At 31.5% G+C, this 27,333-nt stretch overlaps 1 protein-coding gene across 1 annotated transcript; it reads left to right on the top strand.

Annotated features, from left to right (window-relative positions):
• The first annotated feature begins 1,193 nt into the window (after positions 1-1,193).
• Positions 1,194-27,292, top strand: LOC109599035 (neuroligin-1-like). Its single transcript, XM_049965880.1, has 10 exons — positions 1,194-1,553; positions 2,631-2,848; positions 7,691-7,843; positions 13,823-14,056; positions 14,114-14,297; positions 14,879-15,365; positions 20,136-20,415; positions 25,536-25,682; positions 25,750-25,911; positions 25,968-27,292. The coding sequence occupies exons 1-10, from the start codon at positions 1,333-1,335 to the stop codon at positions 26,447-26,449; spliced, it is 2,568 nt and encodes an 855-aa protein (XP_049821837.1). The 5' UTR covers positions 1,194-1,332; the 3' UTR covers positions 26,450-27,292.
• Positions 27,293-27,333: the final 41 nt, after the last annotated feature.

Here is a 27,333-nt window from a genome sequence, read left to right as displayed (position 1 = left end):
AAATTTTGCATGAGAACACGTCAGTTAGGTAGAAGAGGATTGGAAAAGAGTTCTGATGAGTTACAGATGAATCTAGATTTTGCCTGAACACATGCGGAAGACGTGTTCGTGTATTCCGACGGTCAAATGAAAGATGTGTTCAATGTAACTTCGTAAGAGGTAGTTCTTTAACAGCACGTACCGATTTGGTAAAGAATCTAAAGAATCTAAAGAATATAAAGAATCTAAAGAATATAAAAAATCTAGAGAATCTAAAAAATCTAAAGAATCTAAAGAATCTAAAGAATCTAAAGAATCTAAAGAATCTAAAGAATCTAAAGAATCTAAAGAATCTAAAGAATCTAAAGAATCTAAAGAATCTAAAGAATCTAAAGAATCTAAAGAATCTAAAGAATCTAAAGAATCTAAAGAATCTAAAGAATCTAAAGAATCTAAAGAATCTAAAGAATCTAAAGAATCTAAAGAATCTAAAGAATCTAAAGAATCTAAAGAATCTAAAGAATCTAAAGAATCTAAAGAATCTAAAGAATCTAAAGAATCTAAAGAATCTAAAGAATCTAAAGAATCTAAAGAATCTAAAGAATCTAAAGAATCTAAAGAATATGAAGAACCTAAAGAACCTAAAGAATCTAAAGAACCTAAAGAATCTAAAGAATCTAAAGCTGAGCATTACATTTTGGATTTTCATGTCGTGCCAAATGCCCCTTTTGTAAGTCTAAATTTTTTTCTAACGCAGGATAATGCGTGAACATATACAACCCATGTTGTCTAGCTGACGTTGGGATTAATGTTATAGTCTAGCCAGCTCGCAGTCAAGATTTTAACCCAATAGAACATATCTGGCATATTCTTGGGAGATGTTTAAAGGACCATCTTATCCGTCTGAGTAACTTGAAGGATGTGGATCGTCTTCTACTCGAAATTTGAGAGAATTTGGACAAAAATGGAATTCAAACCCAGATTTTGAGTATGAATAGGAAATCTAAGGCTGTCATTCATAGTAAAAGTGGAATATCCCATATTAAGTTCAAATTTTTATTTTTTTATAAACATCGATTTTTTTATTTTTTTAGAAAAGCAATATCTTTTATTAGGTTTTTTTGTAACAATTATAATTTTTCATAAATATTAATAATAATCACTTAGTATTGGTATGTTACGTTAATTTCTTGGAACAGTGCATTTGTTGTTTATCGAATAATAATTGTATTGTTCCAGATATAATAGAAGAGTGCTTTTTGTCAAGTCAACAATCTCGAATAGGAACAGCGGAAAAGAGCAAATGTGAAAATTGAAAACGAGGAATGCATCGTGGGCCATCGTATCCAGACAATGCTACCCAGATGCCTCCTATGGCGTAAATTTGCTTTCTTCACACTCGTGCTGATCGCCATAGCGAAAAAAGCAACGGCCGTACGATACAGTTCGCGCATCGTCGAAATTCAAACGGGGGCGATTCGCGGCATCATTTTGGAACTCAACTCCAGACATCTGGAACCTGTCGAGGTGTTCCGCGGTGTTCCGTACGCCGCCCCACCCGTTGGACCATTGAGGTATCGAGTTAATCTATGTATCATACATATATGTGTGTATGTGTGTGTGTGTGTGTATAGTTAGATGATTATCTCTGCGATAATAATTTCGGGCGTGTGTATGTATTGTAGACATTTCCATTATGCACGGTGTTGAGCAATTGTGTAGGGGCGTAATGAACGTAATATGGATACATGGTTGGTTGGTGGAGAGACGACGCGTCGTGAGACCCTGGGGCAGCGATTCTAATAAGCGTCGCGATGCGACAAGACGCAAGATTTCGATTTCGCCTCGGGGACTTTACTGAACAATCCACCGAATTCAAATTCACTGAAACCAACCTGTGATTAGTTCCAGGTGTCGTCGTGTCTTTTGTGCACTCTAATTAACCTGAGGAGACTGCCTTCAATATGTTATAAGCAACAGTTAAAAATTCGTTAAAAGCGTGTACGGAAAATAACTGTAATAGATCAATGTTTCCTTTGAAACTTGTTGTAGCGTTATACATTAATTTAAAAGTGAAAAAGGAGTAAATCAAAAACCCGATGGAAAAAGATTCGTTGTGAACGCGTACAATGTACACAATATGATTATGCATATAGTGTAGTGTGGTGTATAGAAAGGATGAAAATTGCTCGTATTACCATGATAAAAGAACACGTCCAAAGAATGTTTAAAAGAATTTTGTGCACTTTCAACTTGCCGGTAGCATTGAGATGGATGTTCACAATGAACCGATTGAAATATATATGTATTCTCCATTCAACCACCGCAAATTGATTGTTTACAATTTTTGTACAGTGTTTAATTAATTTTAAAACGATATGTTTGAAGAGGCAAGTGTACAATTGGTTTAACCTTTTCAGGCTACGTAACATAAATAAACGTTCGAGATTTGACCGAACAATCGATCAATGATTTGAAATGAATGAAAGATAAGCGGAATATCGGTGTATCGCTTTTTAACGCTTCCATTCTTCTCTTTCATCTCGCATTTCGCTTCGCCGCATTGCGATTCCATTTTCCATCGAATAATAAAAAACGATTACTTATTGTTAGACACCTTAGGATAATTTTGAATTGAATTTTGTTGAAAGGTTCCGTGCACCTCAGCCGCCCCTCCCTTGGCCCGGCACTCGTCTGGCGGACACGTTCGGCTCGGTCTGTCCTCAAAGATACCCGGACATCACGAACAGAACCGCCGCCCTCCAGCACATGCCGAAAGGACGATACCAATATTTGAAGAAACTCATTCCCCTTCTAGTAAATCAATCCGAAGACTGTTTGTTTCTCAACATTTACGTTCCGGGAAGCGGTAAGAAGAATTGTCATATAGTATAGTAATAAGATTTTACGATTGGTTGAAAGTGGCACAAAAGCTTCCTCACTCCTCTTATGGAAAGTAGGAAAATTTGCCATTGAATGTAATAATTTATGAAAGCCATTGAATTATAGGATGGAGGTAGTTAAGAAAATTGATTATTCCGTTCAGGTTTAGTTGGGAAAACGTTGAACGTGCGGCTCGGTTCAGGTGGAACTTGAATACACTCAAAACCATTTCGCAGACCTGTACACGCCGCCTTTTTCACTCACTCACCACTTGCCTTTCATTTTAAACACCTACATACATATTCTATTTAACTTTAACATCTAGTAAACTTAACACGTATAACCATTTGTTTCTGTCAGAAGCAAAACAACAATATTTAAGTCCTGCCGTTAACAGTAGCATAATCTAATCTTAAATTGAATTGAAATTAGAGTTTTAAATTAAATTCCGTTCTGGTTTAGTTACAACTTTTAGTGGTAAATACGTAGGTAGTACCCCTATATATGTGCATATTGTGCATGAATGCTTTTGAGTCGCACAAAAGGTTTTTCATTTTAATTTCGGCTTAAATGAACGTATAAACATCTGCATTATTTGCATCGTCGGGAAAAAAACGTTAAAGAGGATTAAATTTACACATCTCCCTTTCTCTTGTAATAAAAAGGTCTTTGTGCATGTAATAAAGAGGTTTTTTCGAGCGCACATAAATTAACGTGAGCATAATAACAAACATTAGTTTAATTAGAAACTATTCCCTTCGGTCGGTTTTGCCCACTTTTCCGCGGAGAGGAATAGATAAAGTGCGGAAAACTTGCGCGAAACTTCAACAATTGCGAATGGCATAACACTGTCTGGTTCGGGTTAACTTAATTATACAACTTTGTTAAATTGCACCTTTACTTTACTTTACTTCACTTTGGACCTTCACTCTTCCCTAACTTAAGTCGACTTATTGTTAAACACAACTAACCTGCCTGAATACTAATATCTCGGGTATACAGCGTGTAGAAAATTATTTTATTCATAAATGCGACAATCATATAAACATTTAGTAGCGAAACACAATCGAAATAATGAAACACAAACGGAAATGAACAAACAATGTTGAAAAGTGTGTGTTTGGGTCAGTGTAATTTGTTGATGCCAGAAACATCGAGTTCATATTAATGTAATTGATGTTGACCGTTTATGTTTTATCGTTCTAATTTGTAATTTTATTGCTAATTTCTCATTTTCCATTTCCCATATCAACAAACGGTTTATCAAAAAATATTGACATCATCTACAATTTATGTACTTTTTGTTGATTGCCTTTTAAAAATTCAATTTCACGTCTCAACATAATTTATTTACCCTTAAAAAAACCAATTGCGTTTTGCTACACAACATTCATACGTACATATACGTAACCTATGTAACGTCCCGGAGGATCTTTCTGAATTACCAAACAGGGATTAACATAATAGTTTGTGGCAAAAAAGTGCATGTAATATAATATAAATTTATTTATATTCCCGACGCGTACAAAATTTTAGGGAACATTTGTTTTAAACACGAGAATCACGTACGAACGAACCGAACTAAACCGAAGCAAAGTGACATCTGTGACAGTTGCTTCTACTTTTGCACGTTTAACATACAAACTTTTTAATCTGTCTCTACGTTCCTTCTACTCCCGTCTCTACTCTCCTCCTGATACTTTTACCTTATCAAAAACTAGTACAACCTTCTAACTACCTCATCTGAATTTAGGCGCTTAATATATACATTCTAGGCCTGGATCAATTTCCTAGTTCCAATTTCATAAAATATTATTATTAATATTAAAATGTCTTTAACTTCTTTTATCGTGACCAAAAATTCATTAATTGAATTGCCGGATATAGTGATGGCCTGAGACATAGTTTTTAATTTAATATATATATATATATATATATATATATATATATATATATATATAAATAATTTTAAAAAATTGTTTATAATTTGTTGAGCAAACTTTGTTCGTTATAACCGCCTGCAAACAGGGAGGTATAAATTTAACGAGATGTCGGCAACGGCCGTTTAAAATTGAATTCTACTACTCATTAATTAATAACCACAATTTATCTAAATTTGATGGTATTTAGTGTTGTAATCGAGACTTCACGTCGTCCCATAAGTTTTCAATTGGATTTATATCCGGAGATTGCGCTGGTCAATCCACATAATTATCGTTAAACTAATTTTGAACAACTTTAGACAAATGATTCCATCTGCCAGTATGTCTCTGTATATGAAATGGTACATTTTACAAACAATATTCTTTAATGGTCCTTTACCATGTCAAGAAATACAACGTCAAATCATAACGTTTTCTCTACCCTGTTTTTATGTTTTTATAGTGTAACCAGTTTTTGGAGGACGACGTACAGATTGTTTACCAACTGATCCTATTGAACTTCGATTCACCACTAAAATACTGTTCGTCAAATTTATGGAGGATAATTAATACATTTTTCAGTGAATATTATTTAGACTTCGATATTATTTTTCGATACCAATGGTTCCTTTACTGAAATGCAAGCTTGCAAATTTTGTTCATTCAGTTAATATCTGGTTGTTTTACTAGACACATTTATATTGTATGACTCTATTAATTCATTATTTCCCTAGAAAACAAGAAAGGATTTCTTTAAATAATGTTTCCAATTTATCTATCTATAAAAGGAATTTTTTTGTGCTTCATATCTGTTAACAACGTAAACTATTTTAGGGTGCATCTTAAGCTTTTAAAGACATCAGCAATATTTAGACCTTGATTTATAATGTTAATTATTATTTACCTTCTCTCTGTGTAATATTCCCAATTTTTTCCCAGTAAAAGCCAGTTATTCAATAAAATATATAATCAATAATATATATACTATATATTAATCCTACTATTGTTACATATTAACAGTACCACAAAACGTAAATTACTTAAAATTTAAAATGTTTAGTGTTTTAATCGAGATTTCACGTCGTCCCATATGTTTTCAATTAGATTTATATCCGGAGTTTTCACTGGTCAATCAATAACTTCAACATAATTACCTTTAAACCAATTTTGAACAGCTTTAGACACTTTGTTTTGGATCATTATCCATGTAACTGATAAATTATCGTTGGCAAATGATTCCATCTGTCATTATGTCTCTGTATATGAGACGATATATTTTACCAACAATTTTCTTTAATGGTCCTTTACCATCTCTGGAAACACAATTCCCAAACCATAACGTTTCCTCTACACTGGTTCTATATTTTAGTAACATATCTAGGGTCCAAACTTTTGGAGGACGACTATTGAACTTTGATTCATCACTCCAAAATACTCTTCGTCAAAATTATGGAAGATAATTAATACATTTATACATACATACATATATAAAAGGAATTTTTTGTGTTGTTTCATATCTGTTAATAACATTTTAAACTATTTTTTGATTTATCATGTTAATTATTATTTCACTTTTCCGTAGAATGTAATATTTCTTTTTTCCCACTGAATATTTTCTTACCATTTAGAATATTTTTAAGTATTAACAATACCACAAAACGTGAATTAGTTAAATCATTTGAATGCTATTTTTTTAGCCAACAAAATCAAACTAATATGTGCGTTTAAAGTAATATTTCCGTCGTTTTTAAGATGTGCAACAGAAAGAGAATGTATAGAATATTAAACATTATTATTATATTTTGTATATGACATGTATATTTTATCCAATTAAAGTCAAATTTAGTCAATTAATCGTTTATTTCGAACAACACTAGTTAAAATGTGATGATAAATTATAATTAAAAATATAAAATCATGTCGAATTAATTATACAATTAAAAAATAATTAGCACACATGAATGATAATTAGAGTTTAGTGAAAATTAGGAAGTCAAAATGATCCCCAATAAATTTTACAAAAGCTTACAAGTGACCCCATAAAAAAGGAAGGGAAAAAGTGGAGAAAAAAAGTATCATCCTTTATTTGAGCCATCATAATTCCAGGAATTAGGCAGAAAAAACGAAACGGCAAAGTGAAAACCGACCGAAACCACTTTTTTCTCATTAATCGCAGTGAAACTCGAATTAGATTAAAAACTTTTTCGCTGTCTAATGAGAAACTTTAAACTTATGTTTGGAATTTCTTAAATGCGCGCCTTTCGTTTTTCTCAATCTGCACCGCCTCCAAATTGGGTTATTTCAACTTTTCAAATACAAAATTATTGTCGAGGAACTTTTGCTCAACTTTACTGTGTTTTTATTAAATTATATCTTACTTTTCTTGCATATATTAACTTATAAACATTCTCCGCACAACTTTAACAATCCAGTTCCGGTTATATTTATCATACAGATAGACCCATGAAATTTATCCAACATAGCTCGCTTACATAAAAATAAAAACAATGACTTTTTATTAAGGCAAGACGTGATCTATTAAACAGAAAAATAAAGAATATTTTATGGACAACTATAAACTTGAACTAAACAAAATATTGCACTAAACTTTTCATAATAAAATGTGTAAATTGTGCTTTGGCATTTGCATACATATTTTATCGACCTTTCCAAAACCACATATTACACGTTTATTGATTTCCTGATAAAAAATTACATTTGAAAAGTAGAAAAATCTTTGAATCGGATTGCGAGTTCCCAATTTAAAAAGGAATAAAAAACATTTTACGATCCGGATAACATATAATTTAAAAAAAAAAGTGGAGAAGCTCGCGAAACTTTTTCCCCCGCTATTTAAATTGTGGGTATAAATCGTTTGAAACGTAAATAAATGGTTTTTGTTTCAGGAAATCGCGGCTTGGAGGCTCCTTATGCAGTTTTAGTCCTTGTTCATGGGGAGAGTTTCGAATGGGGTGCCGGTCACCCTTATGACGGAAGTGTTTTAGCCAGTTACGGACACGTTATCGTCGTCACGCTCAATTTTAGACTAGGAATCTTAGGTAAGTCCAAGTTTTCTGTTATTGCATGCAACTGCGATAACACGAAATATATTTTAACTTATGTTAGAATAAACTTATAAAATATTAATTTGTTTTATCTTTTTATATGGGTTTGAATTTGCTGCATCATTATTATATCATTAACCGAAAACGAAAATTTCATTTTTTATGGGATACAATATTAAATGAATCCTCCGTTGTTTTAATGGGTCGAATAAAAAACATATGTTGCCAAATTCCTAATACAATTTAATATCCACCGGTAGCGATAACAATATTTCAAATTAAAAAATGCCTGAATAGATGGAATTTAAGGAAATCGTGTTGTAGGACGCAAAATAAAAAATTGAGATAGCCCATTCGCCAAAATTTGAAAAACCTGAGAATAAATAATATTTGTTTATATATATTGTTTACTTAAAACTGGGTAATGTTAATTATTTTTAAATTAAACAATGGTACTGTCTGCAGTTGTAGAAACATTGTTTATCGATATTTTATAATTTTATTACTAATTAATAATTATTTAGTTTAGTTTAACATTTTAGTTCATATTTTTTATACTTGTTATTGCAAATTAATCTGAAACTGAAACAAAACATATAGAATGAGAATTAGATTGTGTGAGTTAGATTTTATCTGCGGTAGAACAGATGGGAATATAATAGACAAATATTAGTTGGGCGGCTTAAACAGAAGTGAACTTACGAAATGCAGGCAGTCATACTGATCTTGCTGGGTTTACGTTTAACGTTTACTCTGTAAAACGAATATCTAAAGATAATTCCATTTGTCTCAAAACACACACACAAACCTAGACAAATCTTATTTAATTCAAATATATTCTTCGTCATATTCCTTTTTACACTCTTGCTTAAGCATATCAAATACTTATTCCTTTTTGGTACTTCCAACATTTATTAAAACGAATATAAAAAATTACGTTAAGAGAAAGAGAGAAAGATCGACATATTCACTAATAAAATGTGGAAAATGGATAGAAAAGTCGATTTAAGAGTCGGTATTTTATTGTGTTCTTTGTGTGGGGACAAATAATACGGGTAAGGTAAAACCATTCCGCATTCAACATTCCGATTCACCGTATAAAATACTGGACCGAAATCAACTGAATGGACTCAATGGACTTTGGCCTATAAAATAACAACTTGCCAATCGATCGATTTCAAAAGATTTTCAATAAAACTGCTGCTGTTGCTGCTGCCGCCGACTTTATTCTATTTTTTACATTTAATCAAACAATGTAGATGTTTATCGTGTCTAAACACGGTTTTCAATCAAAATTTTCCATTTTGTTTTGTGTTAGCATAATCAATGTCTTACTTATATTGTATATATTTTTTAATTTTAACTATTAGTAGTACAATTAAAAATGAAGATACCTTGAGATGGAAGATATATATACGTGTATATATAAATGGTTAAAAGGAATAGAGATAAAAGTTTGAGTGGCACAAGCGAATATGAGAAATACGGGGAAAGTTTGTGTTAGATTATGCAAAGTGGAAAGTTATAACGAGAATTGGAGAATTTTTAAGGGTTTTATGTTTTATCGTCTCGGAAGGTGAATTTTAAAACGGACCGAACTGAACCGATAACCAATTTACTTACACTTAAGTGTTTGACATTCTCTGTTTTCCTCTTTTTTATTACGGAAATATGTTGTCATTTTATCCTTCGTTTCCGACAAACTTGCAATTCCAATTTTATTGCCGTTTATTTGCCTTTTTAAAAACATAAGTTCCTTTTAAAAAGGAAATAAAACAAAATATTTCGTTTCAATGAAAATTTCCAAGAAACAAACTCAATTAATTTTCACCATAAATTTTGATATAACGTAAACGTTCTATACTATTTATGGTTGGTTGTAAAAAATCTTATAAATGTTCTCTGGCTTTTATGACATTTTGCAGATTTCCTAGATTTTTACCTCGTGTATTTTTTATTATTTCTTAACTTGTTTTAAAACTATTGAACTGCTAAAAATTCTCGTAGTCCGTAGTTATCGAATGTTTCATAATTATTAATTAAAACGGAGGCAAAATTTGCATTTGTAAGTTTGTAGTAAAAATAAAGGACGCAAGAAAAGGAAAAGGAGGAAGATAGAAGGATGGAGAGAAGAGAAGAGAATTCCCTCAAGAACGGTACAACAATGTAGAAGATAGAAGTTGTGTTTGTTTGCAAATTCATAGGACTTAGTGAATGGAATTATAAATTAGTTGCTTCAAGTTTCTACTACACGTATGTGGTGTCTTAAGGACTCCATTTCAGCTCACAGTTTCCTACATGGCTTTAATAACAAAACTGTTTTATAACAAACTGCTTCCAATGTTTTCAATGGGAAATGTTTCAAAACTTCATCTTTCGCTCATTGTATACTATACAGACACGAACCTTAATTTATTGGAAAATTATTAGTTCTTTATATGACTCTTTAACAATTTTATTTGTTCGATGTAAGAAGTTCGATACATCTAATTATAATTTAAAAATAAATAAATAATAAAAATAAAGTATGGCATCCATTTATTATAAATAGTTAGTAAAAATATTAATATAAAGCAATAAGATGAGGTTTATAACAGTGATTTCCTTTGTAAAATGTTTGAAAAGTCTCCATTAGAAGATATAAAGTAGATTTGATGGGTATATAAAACATCTTTTAATGAGGTTCTTATCCGACTTTTGTGAGTGTTGTTCGTCAATTTTATTATTAAAGGGAGACTTTTATTGGGGTTTTTCAGCGGTTATAATAAGAAAGATGAAAAAAGTATTTAGTAAACCGTTTTACGAAGGTATCGTTTCGAACAGTTATGAAAACTTATTAACTTGAAAATATTATTCATTAATAATTTCAATTGTAGAACAACGGAGTTGACATTCTTAAACATATCATTGAAACTAAAGAGAAATAAAAGTATTTGAAATCAATTACCATGGGAATCGAGAGGACGGATGAATAGTGCATATTAAGCAGAGATTTTCGAATATTCCAATGACAAGTAACCAACCAAGAAATCAGCACTTGAATGTATGGAATGAAGGAAGGAGCAGAGCGAGAAAGACGATTAATTTGAATTGTGATGTGTCAAAATGAGTTTCACTTCGCAACTGGTATGACAATTCCGTTTGTCTGGCTTTTGATCCATTATTAAATACTGAATGTTCAGGAAACAATAAGCAATACTCAAATTGTAACATATAACACAATAGGCAATGCAGAAGCTCAAATCTTAAATAGAAATTAATTTAATAAACATCAACTTAACTTTGAAATGTTAACCTTTAACACATAATAATAATGTTTATTAATTTATGTGAAAATTCAGAAAGAACAAACGAATAATTATATAATATAATATAGTAGTGGAAAAAAGTATGGAATATTTTTAAAAATTGGATTTTTATCCCCGGTGATTTTTTGTAATGGTGTTAAACAAATTCGCCAATTTGTGTTTACCATTGGCTATACTGGTATTACCGTTCATCTTTTTTGTTTAGGTCTCTTTATCAGATACGTTTTTTAAGTAAAGAATATTAATTTATTTGCGGTCAGTATTCATAAAATTCTTAACATTTTCGGTCAGTTTCAAAATAGTAATGCATTTGTGGAAGTGGTCAATCGCAGTGTGACTTGGCAAAAACATTAAATATTATTCAGAGTGCTGTTTAGAAGATTTTACGTAAATGCCATACAGGAGGTGGTATTGAAAATCGACACTAGCCAGGACGACCACGAAAAACCACTCCCAAGAGAGACAAAATTATAAAAAGAATCCCTCAAAGATTCTCTCAAACGTCAAAGCAAATAAACAAGGAAATTTTGACACAATGAAATCTAGATGTTAACAGCAGAATAATAAGAAGTCGCCTTGTTGATGCGGGACTACACGGCCGAGTTGCAGTTAAATAACCACTTTTATCAAAGAAAAATAGAGCGTTTCTTCTGGAATCTGCAAAATCACACTTGTCATAAACTCAGGAAAAAACACTATCCTTTGGAGTGACGAATGTAAATTTAATTTGTTTGGGTCTGATACTAGAACATTTTAAATACCAAATTGATACGAGTAAACATTGTGGCAGAAGTATTGTGGTTTGAGGATGCTTTTCACAATCCCTTCATTCAAATCGAAGATAAAATGGATGAATTTTAATACAGGAAAACACTATGTTCCATTTGCCGAGGAAGGAGTGTCACATAGTTGGATATTTCAATAAAACAACGATCCCACGTCTAAAATTATTAAAAATGATTTCTAATTAAAAAGGTAACTGTGCTTGAATGGCCGGCTCAGTCCCCTGATCTAAATCATATTGAGCACCATTGGGAAGTATTAAACACATACGAACAAAAAAATATCAAAAGTAAACAATAACTTCTGAAATGTTGAAGTTATTGTTAATTTATTTATGAATATTATTATTATAAAATATTCCAAACATTTTTCCAAACCTAATTGATTTTTTTTGATAGTAAAAACTTCTGAATATATTGATCATTGTGATTAATGGCCGATCTTGCAATAAATTAGACTTGTTCAGATTTACAACAGATTAGGGAAAACATTAATTAACATTTGTAACAACTAAATAAATATTCTAAATTTTTTTCCACCACTGTATGTATATAATATTGAGTTGCTTCAATTAGTCGGAGTTTAAAAGTTAGCAAACGGTTGGTTAATTTAATTTTGGTTCTTTAAAATGCAAATTCTTAATTTGTATGCATTTCTATCCAACATTTCCTACCTTTTCACTCTTTTGTATAATTGAAAACCGTTTTGTTTTCACTACGTAATCTTCTCGTCTCTATTAGCTTAACAATAAAGTCATAACTTAAATATTATAATTAAAGAATTTAATTTCTTACTTATAATTTCATTTCTTTTAATTTTTCATTGCTTTAAATAACAAACACTTTTGAACTCAAAATAAATTCTGTCGCAACTAGTTTAAAACATTCCTCACTTTAGTATTATATTTTGTTCACTTAGAAATAATTTCTAGCAGAAAAGGATAAAGTTTAAGCATAAATTGAAGGATAAAATGTCACAAGTAAAAAATGTTGGGCAATTTAAGAGAAATGACCATTAATTGTTCGTAAAGTAGACTCGCCTCCTAAATATTAATGACCGCACTTTGCAGAAACAAATTTACGATTCGAGAATTTGCATTCGCATTACAGTTGTCAGACGTACGATTTGTTTTAATCTCTCGGCACTTGCCCGAAGCGAAATCGTTGATTTCGATGCGGTTAAAAGTGAGTATGTGCTCAAAACATTCGAACATTCAGAAACGTTTTGGCCCAAATTAAGTCTACTAATGTGATTTATGTCCGTCTTAATTGGAAAAGTGGGATGGAAAATTTACAGAACCAACTAAATCTCGGTCTGGTCTGGAGTGAACTTATGAACTGATTTCGGTGCACATCTGTAACTTTCTAGTTGGAAGTAAACCTCGTTTGCACTAAACTACCGCTGCAACTGCAAATTAACACTCTCCACTTTCACACTCTTCACACTCCACCATTTACCATTTTATTATTACTCAAAAATTATACATATATATTGCTTTAATTTTTATCCACATGTCACCTTAAATAGATATTTTAAATGATAATCTTTAACTTTGAAACGTGAGATTTATATCGGAAAAAACTAAACAAAAAAGTGTTTTTTTTTTCGGGTTGTATCTGAACAATTTGCCAGTAAATGTGACGACAAGGGGCAAGAGAGATAAAGAATGCAGGCAAAAGAGTCGCGCCATTATTGAATAAATTTCGAATGTAACGAGCGTACAAATGTCTTCGCAAAGTTCACTTCCGTTCATTTCAGTTTCCAGTTCGGTTCGAAAGAAAAAGTAACGAGCACGAGTATCTGTATCGTTGACGACCTGAAATATTTATTCCCCAGTTCCATCTTTCTACTGCACTATTTTACTAATTTTTGGTTGCTCCAGGTTTTTTAAGAACCAAACCGAACACACCAGTTGCAAGAGGACAAAAGAGTGGGGATCCCAAAAAAGAAGATAGTGACAACTCAAATTTGGGGATAAAGGACATTAGTTTGGCTCTGCGTTGGATCAAAACTAACATAGCGGCTTTCGGTGGCGATCCATCACGAGTCACTCTAATTGGCCACGACACAGGAGCTGCCTTGGTCAATCTCCTTTTCATTTCTTCATCCTCTAAAGGTAAATGCGGCCACAACATATACATTTACATATATTTAAATTATCGATTGGTTTCAGGGTTGTTTAAAAGAGTGGTGCTTTTGAGTGGGACAGCTTTGAGTCCCTGGGCGACTGTTCACAATACGGAAAATCTGCGGATCAGTGTGGCCCAACAAACCGGCTGTTTGCACTCAAACGTGGAATCGGAAACGGAAACAAACACGGACACAAACGTAGATATTGCCGATTGCCTTCGAACAAGGTAAAAATAATTTTCATTTAAATTATTAAACGTGGTTTTCAATAAGTAATGGTAGTGAGGTCCAAAATATTTATGGTGAAACGGTACACGGGAAACATTTAACTAGCCAGTGGAAATTAAATGGAAAGCCGCATAAAGTGTATGAGGAAAAAGTTGCACGGAAAACTCGTTTTACATACTTTATAATACCATAAAACGCCAGTTTTAAACTATACTAGTATAGTTCAACTTATATGTAATGGTGCCTGTGTAATTACATGCATATGATGAACTAAAAACGACGTATCTCTATTTGTTACATTTAATTGAATACCTGTTCAACGAAATAGAGTATTTTCGTAAACATAATGTAATTTGTACCTGTAACATATGTAAAATATTGTGTTCGAGAAATCACATGATGAATTGTGGGACAGGAAAAATTATGGGCACCATAAATTTCGCGTTCCATCTTGCCAAACGTAAGATATATTTATTGCCCACTTCAGACAATCCTTCATGTCTTTATATTGATATTGAAAGTTTTACCTTGTTGGTTCGAATCAATCCGGATCTAGATTTATGCTTCGGCAACATTTTAGGCCTCTGCAAGCGTTAATGGACGTGGATTTGGAAACGGTCAGATTCATGCCCCGAATCGCTCCGTCACTGCCCCTGAACTCCGAGACTCCCGATCCGGCTTACGCAATGGAACACGCCAGCGAAAACTTCATAACCTCCGAACTGATGCTGGGCGTGACGACCACCGAAAGTTATACAGACTTCAACGCAAATGACATTCAATACGGGTTCGAAGAGGATCAGAGGAACCGTGTGCTGAGAACGTACATCCGGAACGCGTATCTCTACCACTTGAACGAGATCTTTTCGGCGGTCAGGAACGAGTACACCGACTGGGACAAACCGATCCAGCATCCAATAAACATACGCGACTCGACTATGGAGGCGTTGAGCGACGGACACACCGTTTCACCGTTGATCCGTGTCGCCTATTTGCACGCCAGAAGAGGCGCCAAGACCTATCTCTTCCACTTCGGATATCAAACAAAAGAGAGCGATTATCCCCAAGTAAGTAAAAATCTCGCCGTCGATTCAGACGAAAATAACTATAATACTATTTCACAGATATTTTGTCTTTCATAATCTACTATGATTTTTCTATACATTTTGGTAGACTAAATACGAAAAGCACACTTAAATATTTTCATGAAAGAATTTTCGAACAATGAATTTATGAATTCTTTTTTTACTACTGAGTTTACTTTTGAGTATAACTCGAGATCTGTTTGACCAATTTAGCTAAATAAGTTTTTAAATTTAAGATAAATGAACATTCTACATCTCTCATCTATGTAGTTTTGTGATTGGTCGAATAGATCAGATGTCAGTTATAGGTATCGATTTTTGTCCTGAAAACCGACTTTATCAAGTTATTAATACTAGCATAAGAACTACAGCACAAAGGCCACGGAACGATAAGAATACCGAATCGGCCCCAGAAAGGTGTGGGGTCATAATTTCAGAAAATGTTGATATTCACAAGATACGCTGCAACTTTCAGATTTTTATCTGTTACCGTTTCTGAATAAATCAAAAAATACTGAAAATCAGAAAAAATTGTTATTCTCAGCACTTATATGATATGTTTTGGGGCATCATTGTTGCTTGTAGGAAAAAAAAACTATATCTGTTCATAAGAACCTTAAAAAAACGAGGTTATTTTCTTAATTTTAATTTTTAACCATAAAAATCAATTTTTTGCTCAAAAATCGATTTCTTTTTATGATTTAACTCTTGAAATGATAAAATACAGAACTTTAAAGTTAAAGGAAAATTTAAATTCTCTAAAACTTCGTTGAATTATATAAAGAATAATATTTTATATTTAATGATTTAATCATTATAGTTAGGAATAAAGTTAATAATTATTTTTATATTTTATCCTGTTGTTTTCAATAGCAAAGTTCTTCAAGAGGTAAATCATAAAAAGAAATATATTTTTGTGCAAAAAATCGATTTTTAATTTTTTTCAATATGACGTACCGTTTTAAATAAATCCCGAAGCACATAATTTTATCGAAAATTGAATGAGGAATTCAAAAAAAAATAGTTTTATATTTTAATTATTATCGTAACATGGTTAAAAATCAAAATTATCATATTTAGATCAATCGATTCACCGTGCTGAGTATAACAATTTTTACTGATTTTCAGTATTTATTGATTTATTCAGAAATGGTAACAGATAAAGATCTGAAAATTACTGCATTGAAGAATCTTATGAGTACCAACATTTCCTGAAATTATGAGCCCGATACCTTTCTGGGGATGATCGGTATTCTTATCGTTCCATGGCCTTTCAAAACTGCACAAATACAAGTTGTAAAATATTCATTCATCTTTAATTTCAATGTTTGCGTAGACAAATCGATTAATCACTTATATATTTTTCTGATTGGTCCAGTAGATCAGATGTCAGTTATAGATGTCCATTTTGATCCTGAAAACCGACTTTATCAAGTTATTAAAATACTGGCATATGAATTACAGGACCAATTTCAAAACTATACAAATAAAAGTTGTAGAATTTTCATTCAACTATAATTTCAATGATTGTGTAGACAAATCGGTTAATTAGATTTCGAACTGTACTCCAAAATGTTAAAACAATTTCGGAAATTGAAAACAAGAAATCAAAAACTAATTTATTGCTCCGAAATGGATTCTTTCTTTTTATTTTTAATTTTCGTAGTTGAAACAATACTTTTGAATATAACTCGATGTCTATTTGACCAATTTAGTTAAATAAGCATTCAAATTTAAGATAAATGAACATTCTACAACTTTCATTTATATATTTTTGTGATTGGTCCAGTAGATCAGGTGTCAGTTATAGGTATCGATTTTTGTCATGAACACCTAGTTATCTAGTTTTTAAAATTCTGGTATATGAACTACAGGACCATTTTCAAAACTGTACAAATAAAAGTTGTAGAATCTTCATTCAACTTTAATTTCAATGTTTGTGTAGACAAATCGGTTAATTAGATCTTGAACTATACTCCAAAATGTGGGAACAACATCTGAAATTGAAAACAAAAAATCAAAAACTAATTCATTGCTCCGAAATGCTTCCAGAAAAAAATTTAGTGTGATTTTCAGGTTTAGTCATCCAATATTTGTAAGAAAATCATAATGAGACATTAAAAACATATTATTTTCCAATTTGTAAACTAGTGGCAGTTTTGTCATTCTGCTCTTTAAATACATATAATAGTAACAAAATCAAATACAACAAGTTATTCGCATTATTTTTCATGCAAAAACTACAGCAACGCACGGCGTGTCATTTAATGCCAATTTGGAACGGATAAACTAAGAAAATGTGAAAGAACATACTTTCATTCTCTTTTTACCCTTCTTTACCCACTTTGAATAACATATGTACCCCAAATCGATTCACTCGTTTCCCTTCTTTATTTCCCTCTCAAAACATTCGAAATCACTTAAGAAACAAAGACAGAAGAATAATTTTTACTTTAACTTAAAGTGGATTATTTTGATTGACGATGGGAATTAATTTAGTCTCCTTTTCCTCATTTTAATAATTAGACGTGTCAAGTTTCGAGGGTCAATTTGTCTCTCAAATCTGTTTTTCAAAAAAAATACGAAAAGACGATGAAAGATAAAATTATATCCTTGAGGAGATAACGAAAAGGACCCAGGAAATATTTTATTACTTTATATTGATAAGTCAGTTATTAGAAGTCTATTTAAAACTCTTTGAAACAACTCACTTTTCTATTTTCTCGATATGACACTGAAAAGGAATTGCATTCAGATTAACTTAAATTAAGTATTTATTTGGAAATCGATGCTCTAATTAAAATGTGATAAAACTTTTCCGGTGCATTTTCTGAATTTCCATCGGAAATCCATAAAAATGCATTGAAAACAGTCGAAAGTAAATTCATTAAATGAGTGAAAATGCAAATGACAAATGCAAATTTTCTTTTTAGAATCAAACTTAATTTAGTGAAATTGCAAATAAGAATTTATGAGTGTTTTTTAACATTCTATTTAATTCAATTGAATTGTTTCAACAAATTTATATTTTGCATAAATTACGAATTAAAATTATTATAATTTTATATACAATAATTAAATGTAATAAAAATAACATAAATACATATTTATTTCATTTTTTGTCACTGTTATGAACAAAACAAACATTGCATAATCATATTTAAATGCGTTTCAATATTAAAAATTGTTTGCATAAAAATTAATATTTAGACATACATATTACATTTAAAAACTAAATACAAAGTGAAATAGTTAATGGTTTAAAGAAATAAATAAGGAACTAAATAAATAGTAAAGATTAAGCTAAAAGTAAAATAAGTGTTGCAAAGACAATAAAAATCTTCAACTTTTTATTAATTAATCTTTTTTCTCCTTATAATTATTACATTATATTCATTTTAATGAATAAAATCTTTCTTAAATTAATTTTCAAATGTCACTTTTGTTACACTACTTGTACAAATTTAAAAACGAGAAACGGAGAAGGTGTAATAATTTAATCAAGCAATTATTATTGCTAACTTTCCTATCTAATGAAATGAAAACAAAACTTTTCGGTCAAATTCAATTTTATTCATCAATATAGTCCCCTTCAAGAGCGATGCAATCATTCCAAACATTTCGATACCTTTCTTGAAAAATGGTTTGGCCTCTTTCGAATCAAATGTTCTTCCGGTGAGTATTTTTTAGATCTGTCACTGGGGGCGAAAATGTGGAAGCAATTTATAGTGTAATTCGTGCAATTTTGCCATCGTAGCCGAAGACTTGTGTAACAGTGCCTTGGTGAAAGATCGGTCTCATTCTTATCTTTTTCAAGATATTCGATAAACAAAATATGGAGTGCATCCCAAAATATGAACGCCATAATCTTGTCACCACTCTGTTGCGCTGGACGAGGCTCATCGGCTGCTGTCCACTTAGCCGACTGCTGATTTGACTCTGGAGAGTTATGGTGGATTCAAGTGTTGCCCATCGTTGGGTATTGACGCCAAAAATATTTTGCGCAGAAACAGCCCCAAGCTGTGCTCTTCAACTTCACTTTACGGTTTGACAAGACGATTTTGTGCTCTTTTTGATGTTTGAATTTGGCGCATCATTGGTATTCATAAAACCACGTTTAAATTCTACAAACCAGTCAATAATGGTCAATTTTCCTGATGGATAACACTTATCAAGCCATGCTTTCTTTCAGCAGTGTTTTTTCAATATACTAATTTATTATTTTAAAAATAAAAACTAGAACCACTATAACTTTTGAACCAAACATCAAAACATCACAGCCAAATTTTTTATTTTAACTCTATTTAAATTAGATCAAATGACCAATAAAATTAAATTAGTAGTTAACACTTGAAATATAATATATAATATTTTATCAGAAGAAATAATCATACATTCAATACGTGAATTTGTCCAGTTTTTTCCCAGTGAAGTAAGTAAAAAGGGGCGGAGCACGCTGGTGGTTTATATAGGTTTAATTAATTAAATGATAACCCAGCGAAACGGGGCAACTTGGACCCTTTAAAGTAACCCTGTTACATATTTATGCGACCGTGATTCATTGGGGATGTTTCAACCCCCGACTTCCAGAACCTGACCAAAACCGACCTTCTAAATTATTTTATGTAGGGACCAACTCTCCTACATCTCAAGATCAACCTCAATATGACCACATCGTAATCATCATCATCATTATCATCATCATCATCATCTGTTATTTTCCAAATTAGCACAAAAATCTTTTTGTTACAGCGTCTGGGTAGCATACGTGGTGAAGCTCTGACCTATCTGTTGGGGCTACCATTAATTGGAGGGCAACCGAACTTCCCAGCGAACTATACGCGTCAAGACACCGGCGTTGCTGAGGCGGCGCTTGTATTCTTCGCCAATTTCGCCAAGAGTGGGGATCCCAACGCCCCTGGAGGGCATCGCGATGTGCCGCCGGATTATGGAACCGCTCGCGAGAGGACAAGGTACCGAGGACTCACCTGGGAACCCTATGAAATCGGAACCCAATTTTACTTGAGCATAAGTAAGTGTTTTGAAAATTCTAATCGTCATAACGTAACGTGAATGGAACGGTCTCATTTCTATTATACAATACGATACGACAAACAGAAAACTAGAAAGGAGAAAATCAATAATCAAGGCATAATTCCTATTATTCAGCGGTGAAAAGCTATGAAAGGAGAAAAGTAAGAAAAAACGTGTAAAGTTAAAGTTGGAGTGGAGCAAAGGTGGGATAATAATTAACAGGTCGTCGAAAGTTTTGCTGGAAGAAACTTTGGTACGTTCGGAGCAGCGGCGTTTTCACCCAAAAAGGGGGAAATAAATGAGTTTCCGGAAATTAATTATAATTTTCAATCAAGCCCACTAAATAAATTATGGAACTTTCCGTAATTAACAGGCAAAGACTTTCATAAACAATACTTCCTCTTCCTTCACTCACAAACATCACTTTCACAAAACAAAAGACATCATAGCATTGTTAAGGAAATTTGCAACAATATTACCTTACCTTAAATTAAAAGGATTTGCAAGGTAAAGTCCACAAAAATGGATATTAAAATGCTAATTACTTCATGTAAAAATTTTAATATACCACACAAAATAAAATTACATTTGGGTTAGAAATATATATTCATTTTAATTTAAGAAAAAAGAAAACAGAAAAAGAATTTAAATTGGAACATTTCTAACATGTCTTTGTCAATTTATAAAACATGTCAACATGATATGAATGCAACACAATATTTGTTTTATCCTTTTCCATAAAGTCAACATTTCTTTGCCTGTTTCTTTCATTTCTAGGTTCTTTCCGTAGTTCAAGTTTTGTTCAAGAAGTTATTTTTATGTAAATGTATAAAATATAAATATTTAAAATGTACCTACAACATAAAAAATGAAAGAAGCACAACTAATTTTGCTTACATTGCTTTGTCATTTAATATTTATAATATTAATTATATATAATAAAATAATATATAATTTAATATTTTTCTATAATTATATCGTTGGATTTTCACTGTGCAAAGTAAATTTTATTAAATTTACTTTGCGATGCAAATTAAGTACCCATTCAAATAGTCTCGTTATGAACCTGAAAAAATAAAAATATTTTTTTATAGTTTCAGTCTGAACTAACATAATTCGAATTCGAATCATTGGCGTCCTTCCCTTTTACTATATATTCTGAAAACAATACAATTTGCTGATTAAATTGTAAGAAAAAATTTATTCAAAAAGATCAATAGTATATTGTAAATATAACTAAATTAATTAGATTATTCAATCTTATATTTGTACAATAATAAATAAACAAGACAAGGCAAGAAAGAACAGCGATTAGAATGTTATTCAAGAGCATAAATCATAGAGAAGTAGGAGATAACGCAGGGCCATTTTACCCCGAATTCCTCCCATATGTCCTCGTAGTTTAGGTCTGGAGTGGTTCTAATATGTGTCTGCTCTTCCTCCTTCTCCTCCACCCCCTTTAATAATTTGTCCAATTAGTCTGGGTTCGACCCACCGGATCTAGGAATGTCTAAGCCACGAACGAAGATCTCCCCATCCTCTCTCCCTCCAAAAGGCCACCAGACACAGAAATTGGGACAATTTGTTTTGCCTGCGGTTTTGTCGTTTTCAATATAACGGCTGACGCACCAACAAATTCTCTGCACTCTAATTAAACTGTTACATCAACTTATATCTATCTCGCTATTGATTCCATTAAATACGGTTGCGAATCAATTATAACTAATTAATCTAAACAACTAAATTGTATGTCTATTTTAGAGAACTTGATTTCTGATCAAATATTTTACTGGCAGTAAGAAAACAGAACTGCTCGAAAATACAAACGGAGTTGAATACTTAGTTCAAACAAATAATACTAATATATTTCCTTCGTACAGTAGTTTGTAAGCAGTTTAATCCTTTCGTGCTCTTACTAATCTTATGTATTATCGTACGTACTTAAAACAGATGCGAACTTTCCATATTAGAATTAGAACGGTGCCCAAAATGGTTTATTCAACTCGCCCGTCTCAAAGTGAGAATCGCGATTCAACACAGATGTGCACATTTAAAATGGGCCAACTAAAAATCTAACTACATAAGAGGATTTACATTAACCGGAAATAATTATTTCAAATATTGATCGTGGAACACTCGATTTTAATAAATAATAACTCAAAATGGAGGAAAGAAAGAATTATATACATACCATAAAAAATTTGTTACTACTTCATGCTTAATTAATCGATATTATTTTATGAAACAGGATACATCATTTGTATATACTTTAAACATTGATTAAGAAGCAAAATAATAAATTAATTATGGAAAACATGGCGATTAAAAAAAACTTTCAACTCTACTAATAAATCAGGAATTAATAATTAGTAACCAGCTGCAAAATATACAAATTATAAATGTCATTGCTGTTTAAGAGGAATAACAGTTTATATCAAATTTTAATTAATAATTTGTGTGCAAGTATTCTAGAGACACTTTTAAATGCACTAATTCATGTCATAAGTCAATCGTAAATATTTCTATTTAATTCCAACATTCGCGCATGCGCTTTAAGATCATTGATTGATCCAATGGTGGGGAAACTGAGACGTGCCTCTAGCCAATGAGATAACTCAAATATCGACACAAACGTGGTTTCCAAATATTGCCTATTTTTCAATTTCAAAATGTACCTCATCCTGTGTGGTAGAATCGAAAGGTTTTTAGTACTCCATCTCTTTTTTATTATGTTATAGCATCAACCAGTAGTAAGACGAAAGAAATTATTAACATAAGAAATGCCGTTTACAAGGTGTTTTTCATTAAATAAATGGGATTTACTACATATATCTTTGAACTATAAATTTGATTAGCTAATGGGAAGCACAGTAATGAAGAAATTATTTTGCTGGCCATGTTTATACTATAATTCGTATAGTAATTTTGCGTAAATAAACAAAATATTGTTTTTATTTATTTATTTTTTGTGTCTCTTCAGATTCAAACCTCACTGATAATAAATTTTCATAAAATTTTGCTCATACTAATTAATCAGATAAAATATTAAAAATATGACTCATGTACCCAATGGAAATTCCGTGAAAACGTATAAAAAGGCGACGCATTGACAAATCCGTTAATCAGGCAGAATGTAGAAGTGATTTCTGTAAATAAAAAATATTTAGCCTGATTATTTATTTCATTGTTGAATAACATACAATTATGCTTATTAATTTTCACTATAAATGTTATAAATTTATAAATTTAACAACTACACAGTTAAACAATAAAAAAATATAAAAAGTTTTATTTTGCGCTGTCATAAAGTGGAGTAACTTATGCTATTTAAGTTTTATTACTACAAATAATTTGTAATTAGTATTTTAATTAATTTTGATTTTGTTTTTTTGATATTTTTTTTTTTTTTTGTTTTCTCTTTTTTTGTTGTTCACTATTTCCCTTAAGTTTTCAATGAAGTTTAGATCGGGAAATTGAGATGGCCAGTTGATAACATTAATTTTTCCCCATTACTTTTGAAATGCAATTCGGGTAATTATCTTGTTGAAAATAAAGTTTTAGTTGCATATTTTTATTTGAATACGGTACCATATTGTTCCTCAATATTTCTTTATATATAAAGCGATCCATGATACCCTCTATTCAAAGGAGAGGGCCTATTTAAAATCTCGAAATGCAGCCCCATATCATTACCGACCTGTCGTTGTGTTTAACTGTAAGTATGGTAAAGTTTGGGTTAAACTTACATATAAAATCCCCTCACTACTAACCAGATTAAACTTGATTTCATCACTTCAGATCGCTTGTTTCCAATAATTTAAAGACCGGTGTAAAAGGGACTTGGTAAACTCAACTCTGGCTCGTCTGTTTTTCTAGTCTTGTCTTCTCACATGAAGACCCCCTTGTAGTAATCTATCTCTTACAGTTCTTGAAGAAATATTAATTCCAAGTTGTATCTCAAGTAGACCTTTTATTATGCTGAGAGTCAGGAAAGAATTTTTTTGAAGTAGGATAAAATTTGTTTATCCTGAAACCTATTGATTTTTCTTGGTCATCAAGTTATATTTTTTTTTCCACATCACCAAATCTTGAAAATTGTGGTAAAACACGCGTAACAATCGAGCGATATTGATTTTTCTCCGATCGGATGAAAAAACGTATAATCCATGATTTTAATTATGAAAATAATTTCTTTCCACGAAACTAAAAATTATTGTGAATTTTGTAGAGATTAGTGACATTTAATAAAAAATTGCTCTATTTTTACCATCCAAATATTTAGTTTTTTGTTTTGTAGCTAACAATAATTTTTAATACAAGAAATTTTCACCGATATATTTGTATACAGTGTGATCATAATTGGTATAAATTATATTAGATTTGCATATACAGGGCGGTAGCAATTTATATACTTTTAAAGTTAAAGTACTCTCAAATAAATTAGATAGGTTATTTTATCACAGGATTTTATAAAATCTCATTGAATTTGGATTAAGTTTTACTCGGTGTTAGGATTAAGAAAATTCTAACATAGTTAATGAATAATTAAAATAAGACGTATTTAATTGCTATAACTTTATTGATTTTTCTTATTTTTTAGGAAAAAATATAAACTTATTTCGAAATAATAATTCATTAAAAAATTAAACAAAAACTTTAAAGCATAGTGTCAGAAGTTAATAATGGGTCGGACCACCTCTTTAATTAAGACACTCGTGAACGCGTCGTGGCATTGATCTAATTAATTCATCGACATTTTCTTCTGTGGTAGCTCTGGGTCTTCCAGAATCTCTTGCTCTACCTCTTCTGTCCCTTTACTCCATAATTGCCATCACATCACAATACTCACATTTCTGTTCAGACGCTGTGCTATTTTTCAGACGAAATTCCTGCAGACCCACTATTCTATCAAACTCACTTAATTGGTGAAAATTATTTCTTCTTGGTACTCTAGGCATGTTAAACGTTTGGTATAAATTACTGAATAAAACTAAGTACACCTACACGTTCATGTAGACATTGCTGTTTTAAAAGACTCTCTCTGTCAAGTTCCCCATTAAGTTAAAAAAATTAATTCGCTTCAAATAATTGAAATATCTTTGTTTTTGTTATTTATAGCTCTGAAACCTAAGATGAAAAGTCATTATAGAGGTCACAAAATGGCAGTGTGGTTAAATTTAATTCCTCAGTTACATCAGCCTGGAGATGAAGATATTAACATGAGACATCATCATTTTCACGAAAGAGAGCCACATTATTATGCAGGTGATGTTAAATTATCTTAACTGTGTCTGTAAAAACGATCGTTTTTGAAAAATATTCTCGTTTTTAGGAAGCGTTCGAGCGGAATCCTTTACAAAACTGCCACCATCAATTCATCCCGCTTCGATAACTGACCTGCAAATTTCAGCTGGATCATCAAATATTGACGGATCTGATTGTATATCAACAACTACTTCAGATGATGTGTCAGATGACGATGATCTAAATCTAAGTAAAACATACACTGATACATAAAAAAATCTTTTCTGTTTTCTGTTTATTTTTTAGGTGAAGAAGACGAAGAGAGCGACGAACTTCTGCAGAGACTTGCTACCAGGCATTATTACAGTTACACGGCCGCATTAGGAGTGACGGTAGGTGTCGGTTGTCTCTTGCTCGTCCTAAACATGTTAATTTTCGCCGGAATCTACTATCAACGCGAAAGAGACAGGCGACGACAAGTTTCTAATCGGAACTCACGAACATCGTCATCACCATCAACCGAAACGATTCCAATGTCGCAGCGACCGTCGACTCCCGGTTCATCGGCGAGACAGAGTCCCACGAATAATATAAAAGAGAAATACGAATTTCCACCTTGTTACAACACGTTGTCAAGGAGTCTATCGATTCAGGATATTCCACAAATCACGATGAACAGCATGAATACGCTCAAGAAAGAGAAACCTCCACCACCGGTTCGGACGTCGAGTAATCCTCCCGGTGGCACGGTTAAAAAGCGGGTCCAGATCCAAGAAATCGCTGTATAGCAAACAGAGAGTGAGGGGTGCGATGATTCGACCTCTCACACGAAAAAGCTTGATCTGGAACCGGATAACAACAAAACTATGCAGTGCGACTTGGTGTCCGTTCAATTATAACAGTGTGATATTGTTTTGATTTTTATTGAAGAATAGTTTAAAATGATGTTAAAACTGTAAAGTGCTTTATAAACACTCAACAACATTTTTGTCAGTCGATAAATGCAATTCTTTTGAAATAATCTAAAATGTTTATGATTGTCCTGGTTTCCTGTTTAGATATAAATGATAAAAAATGGCTAAATATATTTGTGAAATCATTTTAACATAGTATAGAAATTTTATCGCCGAAATTAATTAATGTCCATTATTTTTACTACAAAATACACTAGAAAATTGTATTATTTTATCGAAATATTACACTTTTTATTTGTTGTCATACAAGGGTAATGTAAACGAAAATGTCACTGTCTGTAAATATTCGTCGTATTTTTACTCATTATATTTAAAACTGTAAATAAATCGATATTAGTGTCAATAAAACAAAAAATGTTTCAAATTTATTACCTCTCTATATAAAAATTGTAGTTCTTTCGATGCGGAATGAGCAAAAATTTTCATCAAAATGTGAATCTCGGTATTATTTGAAACATTTTAACATTATTTGGTAACATAGAACAACTACTTAAATAAGTGATACTTTTTATTTTGAAACTTGTATAGATTTTTAAAATCTTCGAACATTGTTAATATGGTAGTTTTATTGTAAATATTGTATTAGATACTTTTAATTGGAGGGGACTAATAAAATTAATTAAATGAATTATTAAATCGATCGATATCTATTTGAAGACAATGCATTTTTATTTCATGAATATCAATTTTTTGAAATC

This window comes from Aethina tumida, chromosome 4 (assembly GCF_024364675.1).
Source record: "Aethina tumida isolate Nest 87 chromosome 4, icAetTumi1.1, whole genome shotgun sequence".
Lineage (NCBI taxonomy): Eukaryota > Metazoa > Arthropoda > Insecta > Coleoptera > Nitidulidae > Aethina > Aethina tumida.
The sequence above is the reverse complement of the archived record's forward strand: the minus strand, read 5'-3'. Positions and strand labels throughout refer to the sequence as shown.